Source organism: Melanostigma gelatinosum, assembly GCF_949748355.1.
Source record: "Melanostigma gelatinosum genome assembly, chromosome: 7".
In the NCBI taxonomy this organism is placed as follows: domain Eukaryota; kingdom Metazoa; phylum Chordata; class Actinopteri; order Perciformes; family Zoarcidae; genus Melanostigma; species Melanostigma gelatinosum.
The window spans coordinates 21878201-21894278 of record NC_136640.1 but is presented as its reverse complement, the minus strand read 5'-3'; the positions used below and the strand labels follow the sequence as shown (position 1 = coordinate 21894278).

The 16078-nt window shown below is 43.7% G+C and overlaps 1 protein-coding gene across 2 annotated transcripts in view; it reads right to left on the bottom strand.

Moving 5' to 3' along the window:
- Positions 1–2167: 2167 nt before the first annotated feature.
- eml2 (EMAP like 2) overlaps positions 2168–16078 on the bottom strand; it is a 29504-nt gene continuing 15593 nt past the window's right edge. For both annotated transcript variants that reach the window (XM_079272400.1, XM_079272401.1), the window contains 18 exons: positions 14500–14528; positions 13108–13237; positions 12635–12784; positions 10883–10949; positions 10497–10607; positions 10315–10410; positions 10010–10144; positions 9754–9853; positions 8972–9126; positions 8605–8730; positions 8346–8477; positions 8122–8189; positions 6682–6770; positions 6490–6587; positions 6004–6091; positions 5125–5220; positions 4673–4803; positions 2168–3798 (listed from right to left, as the gene is read on the bottom strand). In XM_079272400.1, the coding sequence (XP_079128526.1) occupies positions 3676–3798; positions 4673–4803; positions 5125–5220; positions 6004–6091; positions 6490–6587; positions 6682–6770; positions 8122–8189; positions 8346–8477; positions 8605–8730; positions 8972–9126; positions 9754–9853; positions 10010–10144; positions 10315–10410; positions 10497–10607; positions 10883–10949; positions 12635–12784; positions 13108–13237; positions 14500–14528 (1924 nt within the window). In that variant the 3' untranslated portion in view covers positions 2168–3675. The remainder of the gene's footprint in view (positions 3799–4672; positions 4804–5124; positions 5221–6003; positions 6092–6489; positions 6588–6681; positions 6771–8121; positions 8190–8345; positions 8478–8604; positions 8731–8971; positions 9127–9753; positions 9854–10009; positions 10145–10314; positions 10411–10496; positions 10608–10882; positions 10950–12634; positions 12785–13107; positions 13238–14499; positions 14529–16078) is intronic.

Genomic DNA, 16078 nt, shown 5'->3' with positions numbered 1-16078 from the left:
GTCAGTCCTCACTGGCATGTACCTCCTTCTTCGTTGGTTTGTGGAATTGCCAGTTTTCAATAAATAAAGCTGCCTTCATATATGTTAAAACCCCAGCCCTACCTGAAACTGCTACCCTGGCTGAGCTTTCTCACATTTGTTTGCAAAATGTAGTGTTTAAAGTTTAAAATTGATTGTCTCGTCATCTGTTCTCATCTTGCTGGACCTGTTGGGAGCTTTCGACACTGAAGATAAACGCTCAGAAATAATATCATGTTCCTGAATGAAAGCAGAGGAGAGTGGCACTCAATGACAAGGAGGCAATTCATTTACAGTAGAATAATTCTGTCAATAAAGTGCAAACCTCCTCTGTTGTCATAAGCTTTTACCACTGAGCCTCAGCATTCTACTGCCCCTTTTCTGAACTGGTGTCTCGGGTGCAGCGCTACGTTGGATTGAGTCCAATCCAAGGAGTGTTGAAGCATCCTCTCCATTTCACTGGTGTATGCGCTGAGCATGATCCTGCCCTCTAGGAGAGATAAACTTTAATTACCTTCTAAATGCCAAAACACCAGTAACATGGTTAAGGATTAGTGTGCTCAAGCCCTCATGCTGCCTCTTGTCCTCTGTGTCACCCTCTTCCTAAAGGTCGATGTTTAGTGTGTTAAAGTTGAGGGGATCCTATGTCTCGGGCTCTTCCTTTGCGCTGTACAGGAAGTCCTTTTGTCCTTGAATATTTCTGTTGTCAGTACGTCCTGGAAACCTCATGAAAGCTACAGTGACAAATTCCTGTTTATTTGTTTTGCCATACAGCAGGAAGTTCGGTTATTCTGGCTGAAGACACGGAAGGAAATGGAAAAGCTGTACCATGGAAGCCCATGTACTGTCTAGTAGTAGACACGGAGTAGATCGTTATATAAGACACTATGCAAAACATACGAATGAAAACATGAATAATATGAAATATTAAATAATCTGCTGGTATTAAATGTCTATTGAAGTTTTATTGGAGTTGTTTTATTTTATTACAATAACGTTTTTCTTCAAAATGTTTTTAGTGACACTTTCATTTTACAATTTCTTTTATTTTTCAAGACAGATGTTCTGCACAAACTTTTTGCTCGAGTTGGAAAATGTTCAGACAAGACTTTAAACTCTGCCAAGAGCAGTGTGTGTCTTTCCACTGGCTGTGTGCTACTGTGATCAGTCTGTACACAATACAGAGCTACAATATGGAGCTAGTCGCCTCAATGGGTACTTTTTATCTGTCATTTTGTATAGTTCATATGTAAACACTGTTAGGTTACAATTTCTTTATCTTCCGACACTGTAAATCTTCTGACCACACTTGATGTTCATGTTTTGGTTGATTGTGAAGAGCTCCAACATTTCTAACTTCTCATTCTCTTCCAAGGAGGAGTTGACAGACACAAGGCCTCCTCAGTCTCCCCACTCTTCACTCTTAAGATTACATGTTGCAACTGACTTTTGTTTTGTTTTGACACCTTCCATAACCCCTCACCTACTTCAATGATACCTACGTTTCCCAGAATGCCTCTTAAGCGTCCCAGAACACGTGGCTGGATCTGCAGAGTTCAGCTCCAGTTGTATGTGTCGGCCCGCAGAGCAATACAGAGAAAGAGAGTAGTTTGCATCGCAGCAATAAAAGCAACATGCAATTTGGAGCAATGCATTGTGGTTAGCGTGAGAAAAAGACGTTGACAGCCGTACATCTTCTATAGGTCAGAGAGTACAGCGTGTAATTATCCCCCATGGTTTGCATTCACATGACTTCTCTGTTGTCACATTACAGAATCCTTATTTTCAGTGTCAAGATAAATAAACATTTTATTTATTGAAGGAACTGGTGGAACGAAGTTACCAACAAAAGATTGCAGGAGTGCTGAGCTCAACACAGCCCGTTTACGTGATACGATAAAGCCACTTAGAGGTCACTGAGCCAAACAGAGCTGTTTACCCCGAGTGACCTGGTATTTAAACGATTTAAAAAGACTGCCACCACAACACCCTCCCCCTCAGCTCATCAATAACCGTCCATATTTAGGAATAGTTTTTTTACCTGATCATAATTGAGCGGATTTGTTGGATACAATAAGACAGAGGGTGAATCGGGGTTATTACCCCTTATCTTACTTAAAGGAAGACAGAGGGCCTCCACTCAGTAGTGCTTGGTTAAAAACTTTATTAACAAAACAGAAGGCGGCAAAGCACAGCTCAAGCTCACAGCACAGCAGCCTACGTTACCCTTCTGTCCATCGCTAAGTGCCACAACAACAATAACATCCATCATTGTTAGTTAAATATTAAAATAACACAGCCACTCGGATACACTGCATAATATATAGATATATAAATTTACTCTATAGACCTTTTGCGACATTAACAGCATCTACAGGACAGCCTCGGTCATGCTCATTATCTTGCATTGTACCGCCATCTAGTGACAGTGATGTAGTAGTACAATCAGAAACACAGCAGTACCTTTTACAACCTTTTACAATCTGTAATACTTACAATCTTCACCTTAAGGGTTTAGAAATCAGGCTGAGGGGATGGAAATGTATAAGATGACAAGGCAATGGGGTTATAGTAAGTTTTAAAGGGTTATACCACCCATTTTAGGAATCCTAATACAATCTTCCTTAACCGCAGGACATGCTTAGTTCTTCCCAGCATGCTTCGCTCTTTCTTAAAGCGATAGAAGCTGATGACTTTAGAATATCACACCCATTGAGGCTACATTCTGTTGAACTTCCGTTGCATCCGAGGGTTTTATCTCTGAGATTTGGCTTCAGGAGAGAGTGGTACACGCTCACAAGGATCTATCGCGCTCACCCACAAACGGTGCAGAAATTACATGAATTCATCAAAGGGTCGACGTGATTTCACACGTTTTGACCCCGTTATTTCAAATCATGTATACTTTACATCACCATTTTGCAAACAGAGCTGCTATTTTATAGATATAGAAGTGTATTTCCTTTAGTTTCCATGCATTTTGTTTGAAAATCTATCCAAAAATATTTTGAAAGTGAGCATCAAATCGATTTATTTGCAGTCTGACTGGTTTAAAGTCTGTCCTACATCCACATGAAGCAAGTTTAAGGAGTCTGCAAACAGATTTTCATGTTTGTCCCTAAAATATGAATACAACGCTGACAATGGAGCATGCATTCAACTAAACTGTACATGTAATCACACACGTGTTCCTTTAAAATGGGTGGATTTCCCATTACAGGGGATTAAGATGAATACAGTTTAGGCACAGTTAGTACTAACGCTAGATGACAGGTTCACTTTCAACCCACCTTACAGCTGGGTTGGTGTTGCAGTAGTTGATTTTTTGGGGGGGGGGGGGGGGGGGGGGGGGGACAGATAGGATTCACTTCCTGCATGGCAACAAGTCATGTTCCCTACATTCTATTACAAAACAGCAGGACACTCAATAATATTCCATCTTTTACAATGATAGACCTCATCCGGTGTGACATCTGTGGGTCAAGTTGTGTGTGTGTTTATTTAATTTATTATTATTATTTCCAGCAGGCACAGTGGACATACTGCCCCCTGGTGGTGCAGGAGGGTAGAACAGTGAAGAGGGTGGCAGGATGCTGGTCCCCCCACCCCACCTGTAGGGGAGGGGGGGGATTGGAGATGTGGGCAGATAGCAATCACCTAGACCCCCCACTGCAGGATGCTGGTGTCTTTCCCGCCGGTGGAGATCAGGTGACTGTCATCATGCAGGAAGGCAACGTTGGTCACGTGACTGCTGTGGCCGCAGCACTCGTGGCTCGGAGCCTGGACGTGTCAGAGGGAGGACGGGGAAACAGTGAAGGGAGGAATTAGTCAGATGCTACATGGTGACATTGAGCAGCTGTACGTAAACTCTTAACTTCACTGTTAATATCATGTCGGTCATCAAATAGTTAAAAAACAACTTGTATGTCTACTACCAAATGTTTCAAAATGAGAGGTTAGCGTGTCGTGACATTTCTTCCTCAGAATAATTTAATTAACAGTTTTGCTCAGAATCTTGGCTGTGCAACAGTGATAATGTAAGATTCATCTGACAGAATGAAAACAGAAAAACTGTAAAAAAAAATTTAAAAAAATAAATCAAATCACTGGAAATCAGTTTTCATGGAGCTTTAGTTTTAGTCACAAAATGTGTGTAAAACAAGTTCACTGCCAGGAGAGTTTTCCAACAACACTGACTTGTTGTAAATATTTACAGCGTCTGAGCTTCTGCGCTAACAGCAGCCAGCTTGTCTGAAACGGACCATTAAGTTTACAGCTGAACTTGTAAAAGAAAAAAGGAGAAGAAGAAGGAGAAGGAGAAGAAGAAGAAGAAGGTGTTTGGGAGCACAAAATAAACACCTGGCAGAAAACGGTGCATATTATAGGTCTGGTGGTGATCGCACACTAAAGCCTTGTGGCTGAGTTTTTAGTCATTTCTGCTGAGCTGTCACTGTGTTCATTCACACTTAATCACTCTGCGGTCGGAGAGGACCGGTGCGGCTGCTCGGCTCCGGAAGTGTAAAAAACAAAAGCAGAGCAGAGCTAATTTCAAAAGCATTCGAGGGATGAACTGTCGGAAAGCTTTCAGCTCGTAAATGTACGAAAGAAAATAAAGCAACGTGTGGACCGCAAACACTGAGTGAACACGACTGACCCTTGATTGAGAGCAGGGGAAGGAGAACAAGTGCACTTTGCCAAAGTCATCGGCGGAGGCCAGCAGGGAGCCGTCATGTGACCTGCACACGGCGTTGATGTCGGTGCCGTCTGCTCCCTCCGGCCAGACTCCTGAGTTAGTGAAAGGGTGATAGAGACAAGATTCAAGGCAGGGACACGTCCCCGACAACACAACTGTTCAACAGTGCAAAGACTTTTACGTTGTCATTCAGAGCTTCCAATGTGCACACCTGCTTGGTGCAGCTTTATGCTTTTTTGCTCTAACTGCCAGTTGCTCTGAGCATCAGCCAACTAACCCTAAAATGCACAGTATATAAGAGAGGTCAACTGATAATACAGCTGTTGACACAAAGGGAAAGCTCAGCGTGTTGGTCTCAGGTGGGTTCACAGGCTTTACATGACACACGGGCGGATAAAAGAATAACGACTTACCAAAGGTGTTGAAGCTCAGAGTGCAGGTGGAAGTGGCCCACTCCTGGTTGCGCACTGTGTCCATGCTGGTCACATGTTTACCACTGGATGCCTCCCCTAGAAGAAGAAAAAAAAAGGGCATCACTGACTGACAGCTACAGTCTGTGGCTTTACCTCCAAAACTGTCTTTTTAACGGGGGCACGGAGATCTTTAAGGGGAGGTAGCAGGCCAACCGTTTATGCCACATGTAAGTATTATACATCATCTCAAAGATGGGAACCTGAAGATTAATGCGATGCAGCTCAACAATGTGTGTCAAGTTGTTCTAGTCATAAATCACAAATATAGTGATGGCCATTCACATTGACCTATCACAAAGGTCAAAACAACTCATTTTATTCATTCTGTGTAACGGCCACTAGGACTAACATGCAAGCATACAATGCACGTTTCTGCCCAAAACTGCATGAGACTATCATAAAGTGGAGCTGAATGACAGCTTCAAGCGGTTGTTCTTGAACTTTGGCACAACGTTTTCTTCCGGATGTCAGAGGTTCATATTCATAAAGAACAGAGGGCGTTGAGGGTCTACTTGTTCCATGGCTGCCTACTCCTCCATGCTCCGTTTGGGCTCAAGCATCTCTTCCCTTTCACCTTCACAGCCGTTTTGTGAAAACTGGCCAGCCTGCTCTTTCAGTTGCTCTGTACGGCTGCCAAACCATGCTGTCAATCCACATCTTATGATGCCTTCTGGGGTTGCTTGTTAGAACATGCGTTTTCAAAATGTCACCTCAACATTTTGTGTATCTTTGCAACACAAGTTTACATATTTGATCTGAAATTCTTATATCGGCAACACAGTGACAGAGAAAGCTGAGTGTGTGCGAGGGGGGACCTACAGAAGAGGATCTCGTAGTCTCCTGAGTTGGTGACGAGGTGCTGGCTGTCTGCCGACCAGTCCAGATGGGTGACGAAGCTCGAGTGGCCCTGAGGAAAAAGGGAGAGACGTTGATGTGACTTGACTGGAGATCACACCGAGCACGAAGCTTTCATTCTAAACACTCCACTTTTGAGAATGAAGTAATCCCTCACCCTCCAAAATGACTATTTGTGTATCAATTACTCCCCCCGTGCTGGACTTCAATTCTTGGAGAAAACTTTGTTGATACAAATGGTCATTTTGAGGGGTGAAGTATTCCTTTAAAACGGAATGGAAGGAGAGCTTCTATTGTCTTTCTATTCATCTAATTGCGGAGGGAAACTTATATTTCAGTCGTTAAAGAAAAGTTAAACTGCTGCTATTGCTTTCAGTGAACAACAAATATATCTTTAAAGCTTTCAGACCACTGAGACATGAAGTGAGAGGGAATGCAGTGTGTACTCACAGTGCATTTCCCCGCGCGGCTGTACTTTCGGCCGTCCTCCGTCACAGCGTAGATGTAAACAAAGTTGTCGTGAGAAGCGACAGCCAGGAAGTTACCGTCTGGAGGCACAAGCAGCCCAGAGGCAACGAGTTAGTACCGCCATGAAACACCACCTGTTACACCAGCCGTGTCCAGTGCCTGATGAGGTTTTACCTGGAGAGTACTTGATGTTGGAAATGATCTCATTGCCGTCTGTGTGCATAGAAACAAGATCCTGGGTGTCAGTGTCCAGCACCAACCATCTGCAACACACACACACACACACACGTTAGAGAAAATGCCATCAAAAGTTCACAGAATCCATGATGATGTCTTATCATTGCTTGTTTAGTCCAACCAAACACATATTTACATCAGAAGGTATTAGAAGTTTGAGAAGATGGAAACAGTGAATGTTTGTCATTTTGATTTGTAAATAATTACTCATTTTTCTGTTGATCGACAAATCAACTAACTATTTCAGCAATACAATTCCATTTATATACTTCCTCAAAAAGGAAACAGATTACCACATCACTCCTTTGTCATTTGAAAATGTACCTCAAAAAAAAAGGTACAAACCACCAAGTCAAAGACTGTTACCACAGTACAGACAGTAATACCTTTAGAAGCAGCAACCATGTAAAGCTACAGCCTGTAAGGAATGGATTAGTTGTCCTCTTGTATCATCGTTGTTCCTCCTGCTGTGACGTTGTGTTAATCCCCTTCCTCCACTAAAGTTAGTGTGTCTATGCAGGCTTTTTTTAAGCACAAGAAACACCACTAATATGTGATCGATTCCTTTCGCATTGCCAGTAGACGTGTATGCCTTTCTGTTTTTTTCTGGTGCGTCATGTTCAACGTCATGAACTCGCCGGAAAACAGGGTGAATAAACAGTGAAACTGTTACAGTGGTGACTGCTATTTATTATTATATATATAAGATTACTTATTCAGTCTTTCTTTGAAACTCTCAAACCAGAGTTGAAACAGTGAAAAGCCTGACAAAGACGGTTTTGATGAGTTTTATTTTGTTTGAAAGAAGAGTGTTTTACAACGATCAGCAGGTAAAATGACTGTTTCTGTCAATGGAGACTTGTAACTTTGAGGAGAGCATATAACTGATGTTTCTTTTCACATCCAACTCTGTGAATTGAGGGTTTATTTCAACCAAACCAGAGTTGGTGATTGTAAGAACAGTCGAAAGTCTAATAAAATCAGTTGTGATTCGTTGCCTTTTGGTTCTGTTCGGTTTGACGATGCGCATCATCAGCAGGGTGAAACTACTGTTGTCTAACTGGAGTCTGGTGGCTTTTGAGGAGAGCGTATTAGTTGTATGTTAATTAATTATAATAATTGTGCAAATCTCTGTTGATTTAGTCACTTCAACGTGTGTCACATTGCATCGCACCAAAAAATGGACGAAAAATGAGCGTGTCCTGCCGTGCGTCATGTCTCCATCACTGCCGAGTGGAGCTGGAGCTGATAAACACCGGGGACTACTGTAAGTAGTAGTGCGAGTCAGGCCAGATGTTGGTGGGTGTAAGTGGGTTTTTTTGTCTAGTGGGAAAGAGGCTTTAGCGTTTAGTTTGGGATATGTAACTGAGCCCCAACCTTCCAGTCATGGTCCCCACAGCCAGAACAGCACCGCTGGGATGGAAACCTGCAGACCTGCCTGGATCCTGGAGCGGAAAAGAGAAGTAATTAGTTTCTAATTATTCATGATAGAATTGTCTAATTGTTTTTGCATTCTGTGTTATACTCTAGTGCAGTCAGGTCAGAGCTTTTACATCCTGATGTTAAAGGCACAGCACAATCTACATCCTACTACCAGGCACCTCGATGGTCTTGCTCCAGAGGGGCTGATGGGAGTTGGCGTCCCAGAGGTGAACCTGTTTGTCCTGGGAGCAGGTGACAAACTGCTCCATGGTAGGATGGACGTCCAGACCCCACAGCTCATCTGTGTGACCCTGTAGCACATTACAGGTCTCATTTTATACACCGCATGGGTGAGTTAAAACTACTGCTGGCACCTTCCAGTGTAAACAAAGTGATCTTCTTAAACCAGAAACATGCACATCGTGTGTATGTGTGTACCTGTACAATCGGAGTTAATGTATCGGGGAAGGCGGCTCTGATGATGGCATTCTTGGTGGTTCCTACGAAGAGCTCTCCTGGTTTACCTTCGGCCAGCGCCCGTACAGGACCGAGCGGCTCGCCAACCTGGACACACACACACACACACACACACACACACACACACACACACACACACACACACACACACACACACACACACACACACACACACACACACACACACACGGGCTGAAAGAAAGCTTCTCACACACACACTGTGTAGCTCAAGATGGATCCTTCCCTTCAAATGCCTAAGAAGTGTCAAAGGGAAACACATTTCCTTCTTCATCCCTTTGTCGTGTACAGGACACTTTGTCTCCCTCACCTCCATATCTGCCTTCTTTCTGTAGGCGTGGTCCCACAGCACCACCTTGCGGTCCTTCCCTCCTCCGGAGACCATGGTGCCGTCTTTCAGGACGCAAACGGAGAAAATCCCACCCTCGTGGGCCCCCGACACCACCTGGCTGATGCGGCTACCGCCTGCAAATAAAAACGGAAATAAAAACATCAGGCAGAGGACACAGATTCTGACTTTCAAAGTTGTGATGAAATGAAAGGTGACTTTATTACATGGCTAAGTTTTAGTAGTGATTAATAGCTTGCAAATTGGTTTTATTTTGCTGCATCTTTACAGATTGCTTTTTATACATCCAATCATGTTCTTACATGAACAGCACTGCTGCTGGAACATTTTGGTACTTCAGTGTTTTGGTGTTTGGAGACTTGATGTCTAAATATCTTGAACAAAAGGTCAGGGTCACTGCGATCCATTTAGATTCGACAGCTGCGTTCCAAATCGCTTACTTTTCTTTTTTAAGTCTTTTAGTACATACTCGAGCTGCCTTTACAAAGTACATACTGCTGGATGCAGCATGCATTCTATTGGGACATACTACTTCTTCATGACATGGCGCATTTATCTGCTGCGCAAAGGATTGTGGGAAAAGCATCACTGGCTTGCATACTGCAAAATGCAACCGGATGTAGTAGAACATCCTGGTGTTTTTTGGCATAACGCATTTTCTGTACTATGTTTTTGGACGTACTAAATCTTTTTTTCGGGCATACTAAATAGTACGGTAGTTTGGGTATTAGAACGCATTGTACCTTTGGCCCAGACGTAGATGTTTCCACTGGAGTCTCCTGTGATGGCGTCTCCGTTCTCAGCGAACGCCACACACAGCACGTACTTTGGCTTCTCATGTTTCTAGAGAGAGAGGCAGACAGAGAGAATGCAGGATTAACAGCACATAATGCTGCATGTGTTTTAGCTAGCTGTACCTCATGAAATAACACCTAAGTGTATTTTGAGGCAGGATTGTAGTGCGATACATCTTTGGAGCAGTTGTTCTGATGCCGGTACCTCGAACACGCCCTGTCTCTTGCTCAGAGTGTTGCCCTCAACGGTCCAGAAGTTGATGTGAGATTTTCCACAGGTGACAATCAGGTTTGCATCCATGGGATGAAACACAGCAGCCAGCACAGAGTCATTGGAGCACTGAGGAGACATGAGGCGTGAAGATGCAAACGTGTTTCTCCATCCGATTCATTGAGATACATTTGGCATATTGCCTTTTTTCCATGCTTGTGATCCAGGCTGTTAGAACCAGGAGATAAGAGAATGATACAGCTATGTAAATGGGATCAGGTCGACAAAGGTCAAGGTACCTTGACGTCAGCCAGCTGCTTCTCCTTCTGCCAGTTCCAGACAGACAGCATGTGATCGTTGGCATCGTCCACAGCGCAGAGGAAGGTGCCGCCGTTCTGATAGAGACAAAAACCAAAGAGTTAGATCTTCACAAAGCAAAAAGTTAGTTTCTTGTTAAAATACTCCACCAGAGGCTGCTTACAGACTTGGAGAAAGCCACACAGGTGACCGCTCTGTCGAACACTCCCATCCCGATCACATGGAGCGTGTTGAGGCTCACAGAGTCCCACACACGAACATGAGGTGCCAGCAGCTGAACAGACGGGTGAGAGGAAGGAAGTCAGATGGAGAAACTGTGTCAGACGGACTAATTTAATACAAAAAAACGTGGGATTAAAGAAAAACTGCGAGAAAAAACACATCTGCTACTAAATCTAAAGATAGTTTTCTTACTATTTATAACCATTAGAATTTAAACATGGCGGTATGTTTTCTTCTCTGTAACTAGCCGTCTTTTCCATTGGCTTATTCAGCACCTTTAATTTAAAAGAAACTGTCAAAGGTTTAAATTAAATTTAGTGATGTTACCTTTCCATTGGAGTTTCCAGCCACTTGCCCCGTTGCTATGGTAACCATGTCAGGATGCACACTCAGGCTAGGATGAGGAAATATAAAATATTACTTATTTTAAATTCTTTAACACCGACTCTGGCTTTTGTGGAAAAAGTAAAATCCCAGAAAAGCCTTTCACTGCAGATTCAAACAGCCGATTCAGATTGAAACACAATGAAAGAAAACGCATCACTTTGAAAACGTGAACACAAAATGCCATTGAGACGTTTTTAAGGATTTACTGTCGCTTGCTTCCATGACAGGCGGCCTTTTCTTTTTGGCGTCTCACTTCTGTGAATCAGGAAATACTTATTGCAATACAACAATTTTGTGTTCCTAAAATAAAACCAGATTCACCGCCTCGCTATTTTAGTTTATTGTCGCGTTTCCAAAATGTCTTCAATTCATCACATTTGACATTTGTGTGGAATTGTCATGATTAGCATTCGAATTCTTGCGTTATGGCCACAATTGTGTTCACGGTTACATTCGACCACCATTTTTCTGATCAACTCATCCTTGAGTGACGGTGGATGAACGTGCCAAATTTGAAGAAATTTGCACAAGGCGTTCCTGAGACATCACGACAATGGGACGGACGTGAGGTCACAGTGGCCTTGACCTTTGACCACCAAATTTGTATCAGTTCATCAGTGAGTCCAGATTGATGTTCGTGCCAAATTTTATGAAATTCCCTTCACGTGTTCCTGAGATATCGTGTTCACGAGAATGGACCGAACTGACAACCTGAAAACACAATGCCTCCAGACGCATTCAAAACGACATAAACAACAGCGGTGAACATGGGATCCTTGTTGAAGCAGGAGGAAAACTCAATATGTCGCCGTGGGAGAGGGGAACACATGTAGAGAGGAGTAGCTTTCCCAGCATGCCCCATGGGAGGGAGGATATAGTTTGTTTACATCCTAGTAGCTCCAGTCACAGAGCTCATTCAGGATGTCAACTAGCGCTCAATAAATAAACCAAAGATCACATGACTGAATAACAGAAGGAGATGGATAAAGAATTGCATGGAGCATTTACATCTTTCAACAGTGTCGATGTCTTGTTGTTTCATAAGAAATCAAGACTCACTCCTCTGATTAAACAAATGTGTCCATATCCTCTGGCTGCTTTCTGTGCATTATTCTACGGGGATATGTTCACATGCACACGAGACCCAGGGGAAGAGGGGAAATCGGTCAGCTTGTTACCCTTCAGTGACCTTATGCTAAATTCATTAACCGTGTAAAAGAAGGGGACCTAGACTCATTGGTTTGTGGATTGCCGCTCTGAAGCCTCAAGTTCAGTATTTTGGTCGTCACCATCTTGTTTTTTGCAACCAGTGAACGGAAGTGACCATATCTGGACGAGAGCGATTTAGAGACTTTGTATACGGCTCTGGTAGCGGCAGCGACCTGTCAATCACAAGGTAGCCCCGCCCTAAAGCATACTCCTCTTTATAGTCCATTTGACTCTAAATGGATCATAATCTACTAAATGAACATCATGCCGTATTGAAGAAGACTTTAAACGGGAGATTGAGACCATAAACTGATGTTCACAATGTTTACTGAGGTAATAAATGGAGAGAAGTAGAGTCATTTCCTCATAGACTTCTATACAATCAGACTTCTTTTTATAACTGCTGGTCAGTAGAGAGAATGTTAGTTTAAGGCACTTCCACATTGGCTTCATTAATCACTGATCTGCCTGCTGCTCTCTCACCATTTGACATCGTCGTTGTGGCCCAGGTAGTGTCTCTGCTGCTGCTCCTCGGTGTTGTACAGCACCACCACAGAGGCGTTGAAGTAGACGATCTCTCCTGTGGGCAGCAGGTAGAGGTTGGAGCGGCAGTCACGTCCGCGGTAGCCGTACCTGGTCCACGCTTGAGTTAGGGAACAAGACGGGGTTGGAGCTGGACAGGAGAACATTTAATATTTTGATTTAGAAGTTCAGCTGATGCTCTTTTACCAAGGTGACTAATGGGGACTGAAGCTTTTGCAGCTTAATAGGAAACCTAAACCACAACTCTCTTCAGGTGATTGTTTTTATACATTTCATTTTAATGAAATGAAATAATAATAAATACCGGTAAATAAAAAAATAATCAATAATAAAGAGGCTGGCTGTTTATTTCAGTTTCTCTCCATTTGTCCATCTGTTCCAGAGGTTTCCCTCTCTCTCCGTCTGAAGGATACACCCACTGCAGCTTGAGCTTGCGGTCAGGTAGCGCCACCTTTTGGTCGAGGCTGTAGCTCTCCCTCTGCTGATCGGGGATGTGCATGGTGACGGGACGTCCTCGGAGGAACATCCGCACGTAGCCGTCCTCTGAAAGGGAATGAGGGGGGGGGGGGGGGGAGAAGACCGACGGAGGGTTAGGTGGGGGAGTAAAGGAACAAAGAAGTGACGCAGCAGATACGAGTAGAAGAGACAGAACGAGGAGTCTCTTTTCAGAAACAGCGCCGCCTTAAGTGAAAGTTGTGTGAGTTTACAAAGTCACCATAAACACAGACATGCGCCTCCGTCTTCTATCTAATTCTGTTGCTTCGTGTTAAATTCAATCCAACTTTACGGACTACGGTCAAAGGGACACTGTCAGATTCGAGAGGAAGTTGTTAAACCGAATCCTGCCAGTGCTTTGCTCTAACTTTACCGTCTACGGTTAGAAAAGGGACATTTTGTCATCGTGAACGTCATTGGTTCAGTTCCCTTTCATTTGCTCTTGTTTTCGGGACAATTGCTCGTTAGCATTCCCCAGTGAAACAGAGCAGAAAAAGAGCGCACATTAATGTATGAATGGTCAGACAATCCATACACAGAAGGAATGTGGGTCTACAGAGCCAATCCTTCAGCGTGGATCACAGACCGTTTAAGAAATGGACGTAGTTTCAAAGTGGGCGGTTTCGGCCGTCGCCATTCTCTCCCAGATAACTCATTTAAAAGGCAAAGAGGTGGATCGTCGGTGGAGCAGAGGCAGCGCCGGGTGACTCAGTAGAGCAGACAGCCAGCAGCTAGTGACCTGACCACACCCTCAATTATGCCCAACTTCAAGCCTTAATAGAGTTTAAAACTTTAGAAATTAGCCATGAAGACACTTTTTTGTATGAAGCTGTAAACTGGTTTATTTCTTCTGTAAAGTTTTTACATTTTAACATACGGGTCTATGTGGATTGACTCCCTTTTGGAGCCAGCCTCATGTGGCTATTTGAGGAACTGCAGTTTCTGGCTTCATTTTTCAGACCCGGAGGTTTCGGCTTCATACAGATGCTTTGGAAAATATAAACATAGCCTCCAATTTTGTCGTCCTTCAGTTCCTCTTTCTGAAAACCTCTTTAACTCGAAGCTTCCTATTTAGGCACTTCTCTGGCTCTTCAGTAATTCGAATGGATGTTCAATATTTCTAATGGGAAATATTAAATCCTTCAAGAGCACTTCAAGGACTCCTGAAGGCCAATTGAGTTTCACACATCAGAGGCTCCTCATCTTCTTCATAGCTAATTAAAGTGTGACAGTAATAGGAGGGGGGAGGGTAAGACTTAAAGTAGACACTTAGACGTACACAGTTACAAAGCATCAGCAGCTTCTCTTACCTGCATTGAAGGTGCATTCTTTGGATTTGCTGAAACAGAAAAAAATGAATTTAATGTTTCCTGTAAAGTTAAGCACCATAAGACAAGTCAGGGTCTGGCTGTCGTCCATAATGGAAGTACCAGTAAGTAAATCAAACTATAAAACACGAAATATATAAAAAATATTTTTCCAAAGCTCCTGAGACTTTGTTCCATAACATCAGGCGTTCCTATAAGATGCTGAATTATTTAGTCTTCGCCCGACAGGCTGCAACCGCTCAGTTTCACATGAACTGGACAATAGTGGCATCTGTGCGAGAGCCGCAGAGCACCGAGTCAGCATATAAAGTCAACATGCATACTACAAATGAACTGGAATGTTAGCATGCATGGAACATGTGGAACTGAATGGTAACAGGTTCTCAATCAGTTGATTTTTCGACGACAGAAAGAAGAAAATGTTCAAATTATTTTCCTCCCCGATGGCAACAACAATTATGAGGTCATCTGTTCAGGCTTCAGAACATTTCTGCTGCTCTCCGTTTCTCAGATGCATAGAGAAAATGATCAAAGTGCTCTTTAATGAGACTGTGCAGGAAGGTTGATAAAGCGTGTCTTTGATCGAGTCAGCAGACACAAAGTAAACCGGAAAGTCCTTTTAATTGTGTATCCACACATGGATGGTGACACAGAGTGTCAGTTAAACACACAGTGGATGTGGTGCTCAACCAAACAGTGTGACATCAGAGCGATGGAGAAGCTCAATGTCCTTATACGACAATGACAACATTGAATGGAAAATGACTGATCGCTGAGTTCAAACATCCAGAATGAGAGCCGTCAATCATAACCTGTAGGTGCCTCATCTGTTCGCAGCAGCGGAGCAACAGCTGTTCCGAGTCAGCCGTCTGTCGACCAATCAGAACTGCCCCGCTGAGCATTTTAGTTTGACCGCTCAGCCTGACCAGTCAGGACGCTGTCAACCAATGGGATCGTCATAGGGATGTTGAAGCACCGCTTCGGATGACAGGTGGGTATCACCGTGGCAACAGCAGTAAAAGTAAGGCTTGATAAGACGAGGGACATTGCAGGACTTTTGCTGCTTGTTAACAGGAAAACTCAACAGGACACAATGAAGCATCAGGGCGTGGTCTACTTCTCCTCACGTTTGCTTAACAGGGAGTTACTGGGAAAAAGCCTCCAAGCTTGTCATGTTAAGTCAAATAACTGGTGTGTGTTGCGTCTCCGGGCCGCTGGAGGCCAGCGGGTCTCTCCAAAGGCACCACACAAAGGTCTGTTTGTCTCTTGAACTGTGTGTGTGTGTGTGTGTGTGTGTGTGTGTGTGTGTGTGTGTGGTCTGCCAGGAAGATGAGGCGTGGCACAGTTCTAGCCAATGAGAGAACAAGATTGAGTCCGAGCCAGTAATTAGTGCAGGGGCATGCTGGGTAACTGGCAGTCGGACAGAGCAAATAACTGTGGGTCTGCAAACCCATGCGGCTGTAGTCCCGGTCACAAGATTTCCAGGGAGAGGGAATGCACAAACAGACCTCTCATTAACATGCGGCACCAAGTGTATTGTTGCCATTGTTTCTGCCTGCCT